We start from the raw sequence: 19,039 nt of genomic DNA on the forward strand, positions 1-19,039 counted from the left end.
AGCTCATGTTACAAACATAATATGAATTCCAAACCTGCCATGACATGTAAGCTGTCCTTAAAGAAGAAGTATAATAGTGTATAATGCAGTATAAAAGTGCTGGACTATGGGCTATAATAATTTATATATACTCTGAAAAAATTAGCTTTAACTTGAAGTTAAAACTAGTGTTGAAATGTAATTTAATTAAGTTTTAAGTATTTAAAATTCTATTATATAAAAAAAACAAATTGTAGGTTCAGTTAGTTCAGAACATTAAATGCAGAAAGGTAGAACCTATTTTCTGTGTAATTTTATGTTACAATAATTTCTAAATGTATCATATTTTTTTTATATTAACATTTTTATGAGTACGTTTAAACAGACACAATCCACATTTACATTTCCAGGAAAGAAATGTTATTTTCTATGAATTACAAAAATCAACAATAACAATCTGGAGCACCCAGTGAATGACACTAGCACACAAATTAGAAAAATAAAATAAAAACAGATAATTTGCATTAAATATATAATATTATTTTCTATTAAAAATATTAAAGATATTGAAAATATCAATATCATGGTGAAGAACTATATTGAACAATATATCGCCTAGCCCTAAGACTAGTACTACTTTAAAAACTTATTATGATATTACGGTCCATAACGAACATCTTTCCATTATAAACAATTCAAATGCAATGTTAGCTAAAACTAACAGAAGACAATATGAAATAAGTAAAGGAAGGTATAATGCAGCTGCTCTGTGTTTTATGCCTCATATTTAGACTTCTGTGGATGCCATGTTCTGTACATAAAGCTAACATCTTTCTTGGTTTGTTGAAGATTGCAGGCCTTGTCTTGCACCTTGCAGTCTTTCATTATGAGCAAAAGTTCAATGTTTCTATCTAGAAGAGAACATCACGCACTGTGTAACTTTTTGCATAGAAAAAGACTCACATATGCAGTTTCACAGGAGACATGACCTTTGGAACAGTCTAGCAGATTTGTACAGTGAAGGTATTGATTTTTTTATCTTAATGTATGCGGAGCGAAGGCAGCCTGCAGTGAGTTCGTGAGCAAGTGGTCCCGAACACTGTGCAATCTGTATTCGGTGGAGGAGAGCGAAGCCAAGCAGATGGTGAGGTCATTGCAGTCTCACTGTGACGCCCCGCTTTGTGTGACAAACAAAACGTGGGAAGACTCGAAACATCTGTCATTGTTCTTGCCGAGGCCCGAACAAGACCCTGCGTTTTCTGCTTGGCCTCGATGGTGAAGGAGCAGAAGTTTCGCTAACTTAGAGAGCATGCCTGGATAGCATAAAGAGGCTTTCCATGTAATATCCATAATTTAATAACGAATCTTGGCTCTGAAGATGGGAGGTTGAGGGACATAAGCTAACATTACCCAAATTGTCTGAATCCAGAGAAAGCATGGTGGCCTACAAAGCCAAGAATGGACCAGCCCCCCCGTACTTGATGGCAATGGTCAAAAGCTGATCTGCACCAAGAGCCCTCATGTACGGCTCGGCTTGACCCGCCATCCCGTAAAATCCACAGAAGATGAGCGTCCAGGCTTTTTTCTGTCCCGTGACCGAAGTGGTGGAACAAACTTCCCCTGGGTGTCGCTCACTGTCTTCAAACGCAGACTGAAAACTTACATCTTCCGGTATTAGAGGTATCTTTTGAATTTTTTATCTATTCAAACTATCTATTGGTTTCTTGAGTAAACAGTGAAGCACTTTTGTAAGTCGCTCTGGATAAGAGCATCCCGCTAAATGCTGTAAATGTAAATGTAAATGGTGGTGAAGAGGTAGTGGCTCTGGATAAAGACATGAGCGTATCTTTCAAATCCAGGGGTACCAATTGTATACATAACATGAATACTACCTTAACATGAATCTACCTTTACTTTGGCATAGATTGCACCATTTCTGCTAACAGTGCATGAAGGGTTGTTGCTTTGCCAATTTTAAAAAAGGTTCTAGAAAGGAACTGTGTTGGTACCCCTCAAGTCACTGATGTGGTATCCCTCTAAGGGTGTATCTTCAGTACCTTCACCTCACTGTTAAACTGCTAGATTCTTTAGCATTAAGCTTAGCATTTCAACTGCTAGATTCTTCCTTTGCTACTTTACTACTGTATAGTACTTTTAGTATAAGATTTGGGTGGATTAATATGCAGATCTTTAGCATATAATGCTCCATTTTGTTCTAATGATGCATAATGAAGGATGGTTGCTTTGCCAAAGGTTCTAGAAATGACCTAAGCTGGTTACCTTTCAAGTCACTGGTGTGGTATCTTCAGTACCTTTTTGCTTTAACGTTTAGATTAGCACTTTAACCAGAGGATTCTACCTTTACTGTAGCATTAAGCTTAGCGTTTAAACTGCTAGACTGGTGCGGTATCCCTCAAGGGTATATCTTCAGTACCTTTACCTTTTAGTACTTTTAGCACAACTGCTAGATTCTTCTTTTGCGTTCAGCTTAGCACTTCAACTGGAGTATTTTTAGCATTAAGGGGATCTTTCTATAGCATTAAGCTTAAAATAAGATTAAAATTAAGCATTTTTTTTCTTTTTACTGGTCATACCTACCATCCTACTTTTAGTCCCGTAAAACCCACTCAGTTACAGACCTTTTGTACCAGACCCGTGAGGAAGAAAGACGCTGGAGGAAGGGTCTGAGACATTGAAAGACTTGGAACTTAAAGTTCTTCACAAAACTTTTTTTTTCACAGACATGCGGTCTGCCTTCAGTACCAAAAGGTCTGAAGCTCTAACTTTTGAGTATCTTGCCTCCAGCAGTTTTAGCAGCATTTGTCCCTCATTAAGGTAACCACATTTCCCTGCAAGAGGCGATTAACTGAGAGTTAATGCTCTGTGGCTGCTTCATTAGTCACTGGTTCAGCATGTGTCTCTTATTCCCTCATCAACACAATAACTGACCATATGAAGCTCAGGGCGTTTAGCATATAACAAAAATGACTTTCTCTTTTTCTTTCGTCTTGATTACTTCACTTAAACCCAGAGCAGCCACTACTGGCTTAAAAAAACATCCTTCAGTTCAGTACAAGACTAACTCTCGGCTTAAGGACATGCAGTTTTACTATATAATCTGTTGACAATGGAGTGTAATGTCTAGCAGTAAATCCTCAGTGCTCATTTCCTCCCTCGCCTTAGTATTTAGCTTAGCATCTAAACTGCCTGCTTGTTCCTTTGCTTTTACCCCACTTAGTTATCAACTCATCAAAATCATTTAAACTGTTTAATCACTTTAGCTTCTGATTTAAATCGCTAGTTTATTCCCTTACCCTAATGTTTAGCTTAGCATTTAAACTGCTAGATTCTTCCTTTGCCTTAGCATTAGCTTAGCATTCAAATTGCTAATGCTAGTTTCTTCCTTAGCATTAGCTTAGTATTCAGATTGCTAGATTCTTCCTTTGCCTTAGCATTAGCTTAGCATTCAGATTGCTAGATTCTTCCTTTGCCTTAGCATTACCTTAACATGCGAACTTATAGATTCGTCCTAGCATTAGCATTAGCTTAGTATTCAGATTGCTAGATTCTTCCTTTGCCTTTGCATTAGCTTAGTATTCAAATTGCTAGATTCTTCCTTTGCCTTAGCATTACCTTAACATGCAAACTTATAGATTCGTCCTAGCATTAGCATTAGCTTAGTATTCAGATTGCTAGATTCTTCCTTTGCCTTTGCATTAGCTTAGCATTCAGATTGCTAGATTCTTCCTTTGCCTTAGCATTACCTTAACATGCGAACTTATAGATTCGTCCTAGCATTAGCATTAGCTTAGTATTCAAATTGCTAGATTCTTAATAAAAACTGCCTAATTAAACCACTTAATAAATGTGATTTGAGATCAGATAAGGATCATAAAGGTGGTTTGAGCATGCAACACTACTAGTCAGGTTGTTTACGGAGTCTGTCCTGAGAGGTGAGGAAATACTGCCGGCAGGCCACTTTGTCGTAACAAGATAAGCATTTACTCTTTTCTGTCCTTTAATAAAAGTGCAAGGAGGCCAATATTTCACTGATATGAGGATGGTATCCACACAAGCCTGCTGACTCTTTCTGAATGCAGAATACGTGTAAAATACTGCATATGGAGTTATAACGCCATCATTCTTTTCTTTCTTTTTTGCCTTTGGTTGTTATTATTTAGACTAGAAGGTTATTACTCTGATGCTTTGGTGTGAATACAGATGTATTCATGCTGCAGCAGCCTTCTGTCGTAGCTGGTTTTACTACTAGGCTGCCCGTAGAGCTTTTCTGCTGTATTTGGATGCAGTAATCTAATGTGCTGCTTTTAGCCTAGGAAATGTGTCAGAGATGGAACCTCAATTTTGAAACTCGACACTGTGATCCAGGCGTTTCCTCTGAAAAATGCCTTCTCCCAAGTATTTGGGAGACTGTCTAGCAATCTGTGCCTACGTAGGACTGTTTTACAACTTAGAGGGACATTATTTTCTTCAAAGAAGACTCTGTCAACACTGTCAACATATACAGCTACACATCAGACTAAGCAACTATAAACAGTCATATGCAAAGGTCAGGCTACATCTGGTCAGTTGATATGTATGTCCAAATGTCTTCATGTAAATGTTGTTACAAATGTCTTGGGATTTTGAGATCTTGTTGATTCTAGAGGTTCCAGTAAAATGGTTCCCTCTGGCCATTGGAGCTGCTGCAGGAAAGCTAGCCGGGAGCGGCATTAAGCAGTCAGCAGGCTAGTGTGTATGCGCTGGCAGTCTCTGAACACGTTAATGGCACGGGCAGTGTGTTCCTCTAGGTTTCTTTGGCACATACAGTATACCACAGCCTACATGCGCTGCATGGAAGATCCGGTAAACCCCTGCCCAAAACCTCCATCCTCCTCCTCCTTTTAATAATGATGCGATCTATTCAGGCTCTGGAATGCTTGAAGATCCCCGGAAGAGCCATCCATAAGATGTGCCGCATTATTTGCCCATCTAGGGCAAACCTAGAGCATTTTCAGCTGGTGAGTTTATTCCTGTCTGTGGTTGCTTCGTCCAAACCCTGCCATCCCAGTGGATCTGCAAATTCCCATGTCAGCTACTGGGCCATGACTGAACTCTGGTTTGCATGAATGGAGTGTAAAAATAGCATGACCGAGCATCCGAACAGTGTTTAGTTAATAAAAGGAATCGTACTTTTCACAGTGACATAGACTGTGATGCTACAGCGTAGACTTCTATAGGTCCAGGTGGACCTTACCTTTATTTACTGCTGTAGAACTCAAAACCTATAAAAGTAGGTCAATTACAGTTGATAAAAGTGTGTTCTGGCCTTTGCCTGATTGTAAGTGAAAGTATGCACTAGAGACAGCCTTGCTGATGGTGCTAAAGCTGTAGTTTGGCAGTGTGCGTATAAGTTTGAAACTGATAGTAGCAATATCCAGTACTGGGCAAAGGTTTTAGACACTTTTAGAATATAAAAAGCTCCTTCTCTGGACAGTAAGTGTCTATGTACTCAGCAAAGCACTAATAATTCAATAAAATTCAACATTAATATAAAAAGTTGTGGTTTTCCATCACTGTGTTCATTTAAACATCATCTAAGCTCTTCTCATGGGAGTCTAGTGTTATTTATAGTTGTTTATCAAACACCTGGTTTGGTAAATCAGCGCTTAATGATGGTAAATCAGGTGAGCCGATGATGGAATTGAACACATCCACGCTGAGCTGGCTTGGGGCGTCCAGGAGAAAGGAGCTCTATCTCTTTTTTTTATTTTATTAATGTTTACCTTCATCTGTTCTAATGTGATCAAACAAAGACACTCTTACTGTGCCTAGGTGTCTAAATGTCTGCACAGTAGTGCATGGTAAACTTGGTGGAAAGGACGCACTTTATATTGTAGAAAATGTGAAGGGTTTCAGCCCAGTTCGTCATGCCAGAGTTGTGCATATATATATATATATATATATATATATATATATATATATATATATATATATATATATATATATATGTGTGTGTGTGTGTGTGTGTGTGTGTGTGTGTGCTTTAATAAAGATTTTAAATGTATAACATTATTTCCAAATCTCTGACAGCTCTTTAGCATGGCAGCTATTCTGAGCAAATCATGTTTGCCTTTAATGGTAACAGGCAGAAATACATGAGACATGCCAACATTCCAAATGCGGGTGGTCATTAGCTTAGTGCAGTAAGCTAATAATCACAGAATGTCCATACGTGTGTGTGTGTGTGTGTGTATATATATATATATATATATATAGTGGCTAATTATTTTATTAAACTAATTATTTAAACTTAAATATGGTATTTCTCTGCATATTTTAGTTTAGTTACTTTCTGAATCTAATATATTGGGGAAAAAAATGTTGTGTCCCAATTTCATACTAATACTTAAAAATTAGTGTTAGTAATGTAGTATAGATAAAAGAGTCAAAGTTGAGTGTCCTCAAACGTCCAAGTTACTTACTCAGAATCAATCGTTTTTTTTTTGAGTGTGGTTACAGTGGTCACTGTTATCCCACAGTGCATGGTGGAGCTACTACTCATGGCTGGAAAAATTAGGGGAAAAATGGCGAAAAGGATGTGCAGCGGAAGAAGGGGCTGGGGATGTATGTAGCAGTGATGTATGTTGGCATAGCGACGCTTCATCACTTTCTGTTAGTACAAAACAAGTTACAAACTACTGTGTGTACTTGTGTAAGTTGCCAAACCCACACCGCATTAATACTCACACTATTGACTATTAATAGTGCAGCTATTAATGCCCACACTATTAAATAATGTGCCTCATAGTATTAGTGTGTAGTACACAATTGGGATGCGGCCAAAGTATTTATTGTGCCATTACTTTTGCACACATGTTTTTTTTTAGTAACCCAATGTTTCAACTAGCTAAGGGTACAAATTGTCTGTGTGTGATTCACAGCTCTGTCCGGGGAAAATTTGTACTGGACATGGACTGCAAGTGTTTCTCGTTTTACGGCTTCTTTCCTCATTGATGGCATTGATTAGAACACTGAAGGGCCAGAAAGGAGCCTGCCCAACGCGGGCCGACAAGAAATGTAGATAATAATAATAACCCTTGGCCATTTCTGGCTTCACAGTTTTCCAGTAATTATTCATAAAATCCTCATCAACCTTCAGCCTTTGGCCAGTCGAATATGAATCTGGATAGTGGTTTACTAATCCGAGTCTTTAGCCCCCCCACAGCCTGTCCTCCCCGAGAGATCAGGCGATTGATTGTTTAGTGGATTATTCTTCTACTCCACAGAGTAGGACATGCCCCGACCAAATGATAACATCTACCACTGCTTACTTGTCATTTGAAGACAGTCATGAAGCTTAGAAGCCTATGGGTGATATATCAACTCCGTAAGCCCAGCACTATGCTGTGAAATTGATAACACCAGGCTGGGGTTGAGAATAAATGATACAAAGTGAAGCTACAAAGATAGAAAGTGAAGCGGTGGCTTTTGGAAATTGGAACCGTGTCACATGAGCAGTGGCTCAGAAATCAAACTCTGTGGATGCGTCAGGCCAGATTGGCACTGATTTAACAGCTTTCCTGACAGGAGATAATGAAAAAGTAGATGACTCAGGCAGTGGTGTTTCTGCACTGATGTTGGGCCAATGTAAATGTTTTCATTTGCCACTGTAGCAAAGCCAGCAGCGTTGTCACTGCGAGAACATCGCACTGCTGTGTATTTCTGCCATTTTTCTCCTCGTCCCACTTGTTGTCACTCATCTAAAAACTGGGCAGTGTCCAAAAGCTGACGAGCTAGTCTGCACTTTTACTCAGTACTGAAATGGGACTAATTGTCTACTTTTCTATCACAGCAGCCAACCTTGGACACCAAATGCACACTATATGTATTTATAGAGTTTGCTTCCACTTTGTCGCAGTATGAGCCGCTACTCTTCTGCAGAGGCCTTGCATTTGATTTTGCACCATTGCTTTGAGGATTTAATGAAATTTGTGTACGTGAGCATTAGCGAAGCAAAAATACCACTCAAACTTATCCTAGAGGTATTCGCTTGAGCTCCAAAACTGTGGAGAAGTCAGTTCCACTGCTCCATAGGCCTTTGCTGTGGGGCTCTATACTTAAGCAACATGCATTGGGCATGATACTTTAGCTCTATGCAACCAGCATTTTGGGCATGGTGACTTTAGACTTTAGGCTGCTCCAGAGTGTCCTGTTATTTTGGTATAGTGTATCTTTGCTGATGCGCTACATTTGTTTTTGTTTCTGTGAAATTGTGTCTTAAGCCCTTGTCAGATTGGATTATTATTATTATTGGGGATGTCCATAATAAAAAATGACATCTCCTCTATAACAAAGCTCTGGCATCAGGACAGAAATAAAATCACCACATAATAAGTGAGATTTGAACTCACTTAGTTGAAGAAACCTGGCTCTTATTTCAGTTCTAGGCGAATTCAAAGTTTCACCAACAAGATCTTCCACATTTTCTTTGATTCTGCAAGGTTTCATTTAGATTTGGAAAATGTTTACTGTGTACTGGACAATCTCATATATATGCTCGACTGAATATGATGCATAGCAGCGGCCAAAATACCTTTTTCCCCCAACAGAAGGATTATCAGAAAGAAAAACACAGATACAGCCAATCCAGACATAAATAAAATTGCAGAGGAATTTTGAAAGACCGCAAAAGAGAAAAAGCCAGGAACCCATGTAAATATAATTCTGTCCTAATCCCAGGCTAAAAAAGTGTAAAAGTTAAATTTTAGCCCTGTTCTGAAAGAGCCAACATCTCTTCAAATGTGTGATCACGTGATGCAAATATTATGGTACTAGATTCGCTCATCCTGTCGTGATTGTATTGCCAGCTACAGTTGCTATCATTGTGGATACATGTATACATTTTTTATTATAGACCCTGATACACTAATCCCATTCAAATAGACTAAAGACATTTTGTGTCTCTTGCCAGAAGGTTTACACTACACTCTTTATTGGAAAAGACTCAAAAACCCTGACAACTGTAGAGCATTGTAGACCAGTAGACCATTGGATTGTTTAAATGGTTCTATGGCACTTTCACTATGATGGGAAACGTCTTGACGATGATTCTGTAAAAAAAACAAAAAAAAAAACTTTTTTTTCAGGGTTCCACTATTGTTGAGTCAGAGAACCCTTTTCGCTACTGTGGACTAAGGAAAATCCTCCTAAATATCAGTATTCTTTTAGCTAAGAAAGTTTCCATTTTAATTCTTGCATTTAATTTGATGTTGCTGTGTGGCCAGAAGTTGTGTAATTAACATCACATCACTCAAGTAGTTCCATATTCATGCCTTAGATTAATGTGGTATGTCAGCTGGGAATACGCATGAAATGGGTGCTCCACATGGAAGTCTGGGCAATTACCGTATAGAATGGAAACTCAGTTTGCTTATAATTAAAGTCATTACGAAGTTAATTGACATGTTTATGCTGATCGAGATGGCTCATTGGCCTGCCGTTTGTAAAGATTACTTTTTCTTTCTTTTTTTTAAACATTAAAAGCTAGATGCAACAGCCATCACAATCTCTAAGCTTCTGTTTGGTCACGAAGTTTCATTAATGTATTAATGTTTCCTCCCCTTTTTTCATCTAGTCTAAAGAGTTTTCCTTTATTCCCAGGTGTGACCATGAAGCTGATGGATGAGGTAGCGGGTATTGTGGCCGCTCGTCACTGCAAGACCAACATTGTGACTGCATCTGTGGATGCCATCAACTTCCACCGCAAGATCAAGAAAGGTGAAAAAGAAAATAGATAAGCACATTATGATAACCCACTAATAATGTGTATAGCAGCATGTTTTCAGGCATGACTGATATGATGATTAGTCCTTGTAGAGAAGTTTTGTCAATAGATCAGGACTCTCTGGAGCAGATAAACATGAACCTATTGGCACCATGCTAATACCAGGCGTGGGCTACAGGGGTGTAAAGCCCCCCAATATTGAGCTGTGGAGCAGTGGAACTGTGTTCTCTGGAATGATGGTTGGTGCTCCATCCAATACTTTTGAGATGTTTTGGGGAGTTTGGGATGAGGTAGGGTAGTAATCATCCAACATCCTGACCTAACTGATGCTTTTGTGGCCGAATGCAGTCAAATCTTCACAGCGCATGATTGATTCATGTGTAATTACATAAGTTATAGTACTGTAGTCCCTGTGTAGCAGCGATTACATCATACATAGTTGTTACATGTATTGTTAATGTGTCATTACAAAGGTATTAGTGAAAAATATCTTATGTGGGCCAGGCCCTATAATTTATAGAGATTCATACCCTGTTGTTGTCTCACAAAAACCTTGTATATCCAAAATTACAACTGTACAGGAGAGGCGGGGAAATGGAAGTCATTGTAACAAGATTCTATTTCAAATAGTTTTAGAGTATTGGAGTGAAAAACAGTAAAAATTAAGATTATTGTTTTGTTTTTGTCTGACAGTGACGATATACACACACTAACAAAGTGAAGGATTCCATCCATGTGTTCCACCACATCGTCCTTTCCATGTTAATGTCTCACATGGAATGTCTAAAACTGATGGATCTAAATGACCACCCTGGACTGTCATACTGGCTGGAGCCTAGTTGTCAGCTTCCATATAAGGTTCTTCCTGAGCTTCAGCGCTGGGAGACAGCAACCGGTTAAATGAGCTGCTCGGCTAATCCATAGCGAGCGCTGGTTATATTTATATTTCAGACGACCCAGCAATATCCTACGTTACAAAATGCCAGATTGGAGTATCATGTTTCCAGAGACGAAATCTAAGATGCTTCCAGGACTGCTTTGATGGGTAAAGGTATATACGAGTACTGACAGTGCCCTTAAGAAATTGCCTAGATAAACAAAGCAAACAGAGCAGTGGAAAATTAAATAGACGTAAAGTACGCCACCCACTGAATTGACAGAGCGTTGCTGCTATTTTCTTCCACCTGTACAGGATGAGATTGTTATCTGATCGCTCTCTGTTCAGCCAGCCTCCCCCCAAAGATGAGAAAAAGATCATAGATAGCAGCAGTTTCCATAAGGCAATGGATAATTATTAGTAGTACTCGAGAAGAAGTCATTTCAGCACTGATGTTCAGTGTGCTCCCAGTACAACATTTTCAGCCTACAGGTCAGGGGTATAGAGTTAAGTCCTAGAGGATCATATTACTGCAGAGTTCTGTGCTTTTCTTGCTCAAGTTTACTAGATTCCGCTTATCTGCTAATTTCCAGGTTTAGTAGGCATGTTAGAGCCGGAAAATCAGTAGGACCTCAGTAGCGTAGGCCCTTGGTGCAGGTGAATCAGCTGATGAATTTGTAGTTGCCACCTAGTGACTGCATAGCAACCACCTCGCAACTGCTTAGCAACACAGTAGCAACCACCTGAGATACCATAGCACCCAAGTACAAGAAACCTCAATTGTCAGCCTCAAATATTGTTGTCTCCTCCGACATGACAGACTTCCCAAACCACGAAACTGTTACAGAACAGTACTGTCTCCAATGGTGTCCGCTTAGGGAAGCCGATGGACTGTGTTGCAGCGTCACAGGAAAGCCAAGGTACTGTGCCACTGATTTATCACTTCGCAGCTTGCAAACAAAATGAAGGACTGTCTTGGCAGCCAGGAGAGTGGCTAAAAGGCTAAAAGCTTTTTTTTTTAAAACACTTGGCCAACAAAAGAGAAGGGCTGACCAGGTACAATGTCTTCAGCTAGCTATCCACACACTGCACTGAGAGGACCCTGAGAGGACAGCAACACTATCTGTGAGGACTAGGGAATAATTTGAGTGTTTCATTTATTAATTTAATTTACAATGCAGTGCTAAGATAGGCTCGGGAAGGCGATGCTATGCGGCTGTGAGCCGCCGCAGTGCCCAAATCCAGCCAGTAAAAGCAGAGAACTTCTAAATTCTTTTTTCCCATCGTCAAGGTGAAGCAACATAACAGGGTTGTAAATAGGCTTGTTAAACTGCATCTGAGCGTTTTACTATTTTACTATTAATTAAAGAATGGGTTAAAATACTTAACATATGCACTGTTTGGCACCTTTAAAGACAGAATTCTAATAATTAATAGTGATAACCCTACAATACAGTATAAAACAGAACCAGTCAGTATAGTCAGGACTAGAAATGCAGTATTGCTACAATGGCTGACTAATTTGATGTGAGATGCAGTAGCCTGTAAGCCGAACAGCCATTTCCCCTGCCTTCCTTTTCGACACACAAGGCCTCCAAAACCGACTATTGTTTCACAAGAGCCAAAAAACCTTCTTAACTCTTAATGGAAGTCAGTGTAGTAGATCTGGAGTATTCCTAGTGGTCCATATGTCAGGATATTTGGATGAATTTGCCTTTCACTGCAGTAGCCTGTAAGCCGAACTGCTATTTCCCCTGCCTTCGACACACAAGGCCTCCAGAACCGGCTATTGTTTCGCAGCGAGCCAGTGAGCGAAGATGAATAATTGATCCCATTAATAATTGAGACACTTACTTTCTCCAGCCTTGCATTGCTCATGTCTGGAGACATCTGTGATCACGTTCATCTTCGATTTAGCCCAGATAATCAAATGGCTCAAACGGCTGACATGGTCATTTGATTGATGCTCGGCCACAGGCGTTCAGACGTCGGATTTGAAATGCAAAAAAGAGACTGACGACGACTTTAATGTCTCGTTCACATCCGCATCTTTAGAAGAGTGTCATAGGTATAAAAAAAGATTGACGTAAACGTGCGAAAGCTTTTTATCATTGTGAATTATTGACTTTGCTCAGAACCCTCTTGCATTGCAGCAGCAAGCTTTTCCTCAAACCAGCCTGGTTTACCGGAGTGGTCTCACCAGCCGTTATAGCAAGCATGACATCATCACTGCACAGATGTCACACTGCGCTCAAGTACTTTGCTGTTAAGCATATCAGCTGGAATGGCTGTTTATCTTGAACTTTGCTTGGAACGGGGAGGTGCTGTATAAATTAGTTTCTAGGGTTCAGTAAACAGCAAATTAAATCACACTGTGGTTATGCATGGCAGCGGCAGCAGGAACAGCCATCAATGCTGTTGATATTTTAGGACCCGCGGGGCGCTTCGGAGATTGGCTTCACCCGTGCTTTCTTGTGCCGACTGCTGGTTTATGTCAGAGTGGAGTCTGCCAGTGGGAACATGCCATTATTGCTTTCCTCATTTGCAGGCATAAAAAGAAAATGACTTCAGTATCAGTACAACCATTTATCAGACAGTCATGTTTATTTTTTCTTCTTTTTTGTAATAAAGCCAAATTTGTTTCATTTGCATACATAAATAAAGTATCCGCTACGTTCGACAGCAGAAGACTGAACCAAACACTTAACTTGATTAACATCGGGGTTGAATCAGGGCTATATTTTGAGCAGAGATGGCAGAAAAAGATCACACACATTACAACTTGTCTTGTTATAAATAGTTTGAGCTCTGCTTGAATGTGTGCTGGCCGTCATCTTAAACACATTTGATCGGGGTGACCATAATTTTGGGATTCACTGTAGTTAGTATGTTGTAGCTGGAAGGTTTCCAGTAGGCCTAAGTTGTAGGACCATGGCAATGGGAATGGTGTGTGTATGGGTGGGACTACCTCTCAAATTTTGCAACTACAGAGAGTTAATGTACATTAACACATCACCATTTCCTCATTTAGCAAGGCCAATAAATAGTCTTAATAGCCTATATGATCCAGTCATCACCTTTCCGTCCAACACACAACTTAGGCCTACTTGAAATCCCCCAGCCATGACATCCTGTCTATGGTGGATACGCATGTGTACTCTTCACAATAAAATCACAATAAAACCTTACAACTCTACAAAGTTTCAACCCAAGAAAGTCCTTTCTTAAGTCATGGCTTAATAATATTAGCTAAATAGCTAATGGCTAAATATAAAGAATGACTAATGTGTCCTACTGTGAACGCCTGTTTGCTAGCTAATTAAGATAATCCAAGGGCTGATTTAAGATCATGTTCTGGATCAGCTAATCTGTTAGCCTTGGTAGCTATTAGAGTTAAGTTGTATAGCGCTTTTTAACAACTGGTGCTTTTTCACGAAGCAGCTTTACAGAATCAGTAATCAGTAAAAGGACAAGAGATCAACAACATAAAAAAAGACATAAGAACCTAAGACCTCCCGGTAAGCAAGCCAAATGCGACAGTGGCAAGAAAAACTCCCCCAGAGTTGAAAGAAGAACCTCCAGCCTTGGGAGAAGACTTAAAAGGGAGACCCATTCTCCTTTGATCAAAAGATATTTAAAAATTATTAATAAAGAACACCAAACCATCACATAAGACCATATTTCAAAATGTGAATTAGGGGATTTTTTGTGAGAACGCATGCAGATATTGAAATGATATCGTTAAAGTCAGATAATTGCTTAACCTCTTTCCCCAGCCCCCCCAAGCGGCTATTTCAGAGGCTATAGACCGTTTGAAAAAACTGTCTATAGATAATATTTATTTTTTTGGCTTAGGTAGATATTGTTCATTACACATCAGGTAAACAACATTCAGTGCGGCGTCACATTGTTAATAGAGAGAAGTGGATTAAACGGCGGAAATAACAGCCACTTGGGTACGACAGAAAGAAAATAGTGGACATCAGCTTTGGCCCACAATAGCGGTGTGACTAAACCATATTGGTGCATGCCTAATTGTCAGTATTCTTTCCAGCCTTTCTCTTTCCAATTTTGAGTTGAGGATTGAGAGAGAGAGAGAGAGAGAAAGTGAGAGACTGGGTGACTGTGCTGTTTAATACAACCATCTGTCCTGGGCTCCACTGAGGCACATTGGTTTACTGTGCCCTTACTGTACTCGTTCCCTCTCTTTATTTATTTTTATTAAGGCCTGCTGACTATTTGAAGCTAAGGATGCTGTTTGTGTACTTTATTGAGGTGGGTTGAAAGTAAAGAAAGGGTCACAGTGTGTGGTATATTGCTGAAAAAGTGATTGGTAGTGTTTTATTATTTGGAATTCTTGGAACTCATACAATTTATAAATCCCTTTAACCTTTTAGTACTGAGGTAAAAAATGCAGCTGTTTTACCTTTCATATCTATTAATACTTCTCCAGGGAACCTAAGTCCATGTTTTGTACCTAATTTCAGTCTTAGAGACACCTGAAATACACGTACAGTATGCTACCTTTTTCCTCTGGTAAAAAAAAAAAGTTTAGCGAAGTTTGGAGCTTAACCGATGTAAATGCTTTTAAACTGGGCAGTCTGCTAACGTAAGCAGTTCTCTTCCATTCGTAATGTTGACCTCTGGTTTGATCTGCCCACACAGCTTTATAAAAAAAAATACAGCGCATCCAATAATAAAAGCAGTACATGCTTCTTAGATATAGTGATGAGAAAAACATTCAGAGGGTGATGTACTGAATCTTCGCAAGCCAATGCTACCTTGTGAGCTAAAGCTAATCCAACCTGCTGCTCATCCTCCATTTGTCCACCCGTTTCCCTAGCCATCCAATCAGCCATTTGATTTGCTTTCTATGTGTGCTTACGCTCGTTCAGTAACAAACAATACAGTGCATCCAACAATAAAGGCAGCACATGCTTCTTTTATATAGTGATAACCTGAGGGTGGTGTACTGCTGTATATAATGTTTTTGTTTAGGGCTAGTGTATGACATCACATACAAACTTGATGTGCAACAAGGTGTGATGTAATGATGAGAACATTGAGAAAGTTCAGGACAAATTAGATGTTTATTCTATGCTATCGAAGTTTTTTTTTTCTCTGTTAAAAGCAAAGTTTAACAAAGTTTTGAGCTTGTACTAATGCTTAAAAAGTTACTACAGCATTCCTGCTTCCCAGACGAGCCTTATTATATTTGTTTGATCTCAACTAATAGGCTGTCTCTTTCACAGAAGGTCTGCTCTACCGACCGATTATAGCTTAATTGGGGACACATGGGGGAACAGTTATGAAAGCAATCCAAACTAAACTGTTGCAAGACAAAAGAGAGAAAAAGGAAAACTTAATGTTACTTAATAATTTAGGTAGGAAGATATGCATAAAAAAAAAACATCTGGAGGGAACAGGGGCTTCACAGCTGTCTCAGAAGAGTTAGTGTTTAACTATCCAGCACAGAACATTTCCCTTGGGAGGAATGTAGATTAGAGAGGCAAAAGTATTGGGTCACCTACTAATGTTTCCAAAATCAAGGGTTTTAAAAAAGAGTTTATCCTGCTTTTGCTGGAATAACTGTCCAGATAACTTTCTAGCATTGCTGTGAGGATTTGATTGCATTCAGCGATTGCAAGAGAGTTAGTAAGGTCAGGATGTTGGATGATCACCACCCCACATCATCCCCAACTATTCTCAAAAGTACTGGATGGAGCATTACCATCATTCCAGAGAACACAGTCCCACTGCTCCTCAGCTCAATGCTGGGGCCTAAATAGCCCTCTAGCCCACACCAGGCATTAGGAATAGTGCCAGTAGGTCCATGTTTATCTGCTCCAGAGAGTCCTATTCTATTGGCAGTACTTCTCTAGAGGGACTAGACAAGCTGTTGTGTGTGTTCATTTGCACATCTGTGTCAGCAGTGGGTGCAACGTAAATAAGCTAAATGCATTCATTACAAGGGGTGTCCAAAACATTTGGACATTTAGTGTATTAAAATGTATATTAAACATCTTGCCTCAATTCTTATTTTGTATAAAAAGACTACACTGATCGATCAGGCATAACATTAGCACCACTGACAGCTGAAGTGAAAATCATTGATCATCTTCATCTAAAGTGGCATCTGTTTAGGGGTGGGATCTGTCCAGGGGTGTTAGAAGCAGGACAGTTGGACAAGCATAAGGATCTGAGCCTCTTTGCACAGATCCAGCCTGTGATGGTTAGAGGACTGGGTCAGAACATCTCCAAAACATCAGGCAGGTCTTGTGGGATGTTCCCTGTATGCATTGGTCAGTACCTACCAAACGTGCTTCAAGATAGGACAACCGGTAGACTGATGACAGGGTCATGGTCATCTAAGGCTCATTATTGCAATCAATGGAGACCACCCACCTCACTCCCAACTTACAGGATTTAAAGGATCTGCTGCTAACGTCTTGGTACCAGATACCACAGGACACCTTCAAAGGTCTGGTGGAGTCCATGCTTCAAATGGTCAGATCTGTTATGGCGACACAAGGGGTACCTACTAAATGTAAGGCAGGTGGTACTAATGTTTGCATTCATCAAGAATGACAGAAAATCAGCTCTTCTCCAATTCTTTGGTCTTTTGAATGCCAGATGATCATGACCCTAGTAAAAAGGCAGAGTCATGGTCTTCTCCACTAAGCAATTCTCAGGCCCTGCTCATGTACCACAGCACTTGATTAGAGGAGTATATTTACATTTATACGGTGTCTTTATCTAGCATCCATTACAAGCGCAGTGCAATAATGAAGCGCCTCCATTACAGGGCCGTGTTTCATAGGGCAGGTACTGAAGCAGGGCAGTCAGCGCTGGGCCTGTGTAATGGAAAATAAAAGAGCCAAAGTGACGCTCTGGGGGCAAAAAAGGGACGAAAAAAACCCTTGGATGATAAGATCAAAGTCGGCAGACATGAAGCTGCAAGCAGTAATTGTGCGTTTTCGAAGGGGCTGCTTTTTCCCTGGTAGTGAACACAGTGTCACCAGGACACACATACAACCCCCCACCCCCCACACACACACACACACACACACACACACACACACACATCAAGTCGCGATCCAGCTGCACTAAATCACCGGTTCTCCATGCTGAAGGCCATAATATTTTATTAGCATTAGCTGGTGTTTATGTCCCAAGCTGCACATATTAGTACAAAAAGGCCTCTATTCTGGTGCAGTAGATGGAATTGTCTACATACACCCCAATCTCAGACAACAAATGCTCCTACAGTGAAATAATCGATTGGCCTAATGCTTGACCCTGTGGCACCCCTGCAGGTTGTGTGATCACAATATCTGGACGGATGACCTTCACTAGCAACAAGTCGATGGAGATCGAAGTGTTTGTGGACGCCGATCCTCTGGTGGAAGCCGAGAAAGGGAAATACCGGGCAGTCACCGCCTTCTTCACCTACATTTCTCTGGACAAGGAGAACAAGCCCTTGCCCGTGCCCCCGCTGAAGGTAGGCAGTAGAGAAGTCTTTTTTTTTTTGCATAGTGTAAAGTGTAAAGTATGCTCGACTGATTCGTAGCTCTGGTTCTTTTACAGCTTGTAAGAAAGGAGGTTCTCTTTTTTTCCTGCAAGATTAGCAACATCTTTTGTCAACTGTACGGAAATAGGTCTATATCAATGGCTATATCAATGACTGTGTTGTTGTGTGCTCTACCTCAAACATATATTTATTGCCTTGCCAATGTGCCACAGAATTGGTCTACTCATAGATATGAGTTTTCCTGACCTCAGGTGGGTGTCGGTGTACTTTGCAGTGTCTGTGGACTGCAAAGATAAAAAAAACTCCAAATAAATTAAAAGGCATAGGGAGCATTCTTAAGCTGCCAGCTCACTTTAACACACATTCTCGTCGACGTCTAACAACTGGGTAATCAGTCAGTTTTGTGGGCCAAAGGTTTTCATTGAATCAAACTGAACACTTGAACAAAACCAGGCTTATCTGTCCAACAGCAGAGCCACAGCTTTCAGTGTAGGCCTGTATCTATTTAGTGCAGCAGCATACATGTTAGCATGGCTGTTGTATTTTTCTATGTTTTCCTGCAGTTAATGCCTTCACAGCAGTTCACCCGGCAAGTAGCTTATCCAGTCAGTTTTTTCTAGAAGTTTTTTATTTTTCAGAACTTAGACCCTGGTGGGGTCTGTATGTTAGAATTACAGATGGTGGGGTGTGGTTAGGTTAAGGCCCATTTTCAGAACCTACTGTTCCTCCGCCAGATGGGCTCTGAGCTGCGGGAGAGCTCCTGTAGATTTGTTTGCATCTCAAGAAGCTCAGTATCTGTCCTTTTGTTATATAACAGACTTGGAGACACCCCAGAGGTATATTTACACTTTAGCATGCTGCTCGTTGT

General features: G+C 40.1%; 1 protein-coding gene across 4 annotated transcripts in view; it reads left to right on the plus strand.

Moving 5' to 3' along the window:
* acot7 (acyl-CoA thioesterase 7) overlaps positions 1–19,039 on the plus strand; it is a 105,490-nt gene that overhangs the window by 60,696 nt on the left and 25,755 nt on the right. For all 4 annotated transcript variants that reach the window (XM_072682269.1, XM_072682268.1, XM_072682270.1 and 1 more), the window contains 2 exons: positions 9,640–9,756; positions 17,957–18,141. In XM_072682269.1, coding sequence (XP_072538370.1) covers positions 9,640–9,756; positions 17,957–18,141 — 302 coding nt within the window. The remainder of the gene's footprint in view (positions 1–9,639; positions 9,757–17,956; positions 18,142–19,039) is intronic.

Source organism: Salminus brasiliensis, chromosome 6 (genome assembly GCF_030463535.1).
Source record: "Salminus brasiliensis chromosome 6, fSalBra1.hap2, whole genome shotgun sequence".
Taxonomy (NCBI): domain Eukaryota; kingdom Metazoa; phylum Chordata; class Actinopteri; order Characiformes; family Bryconidae; genus Salminus; species Salminus brasiliensis.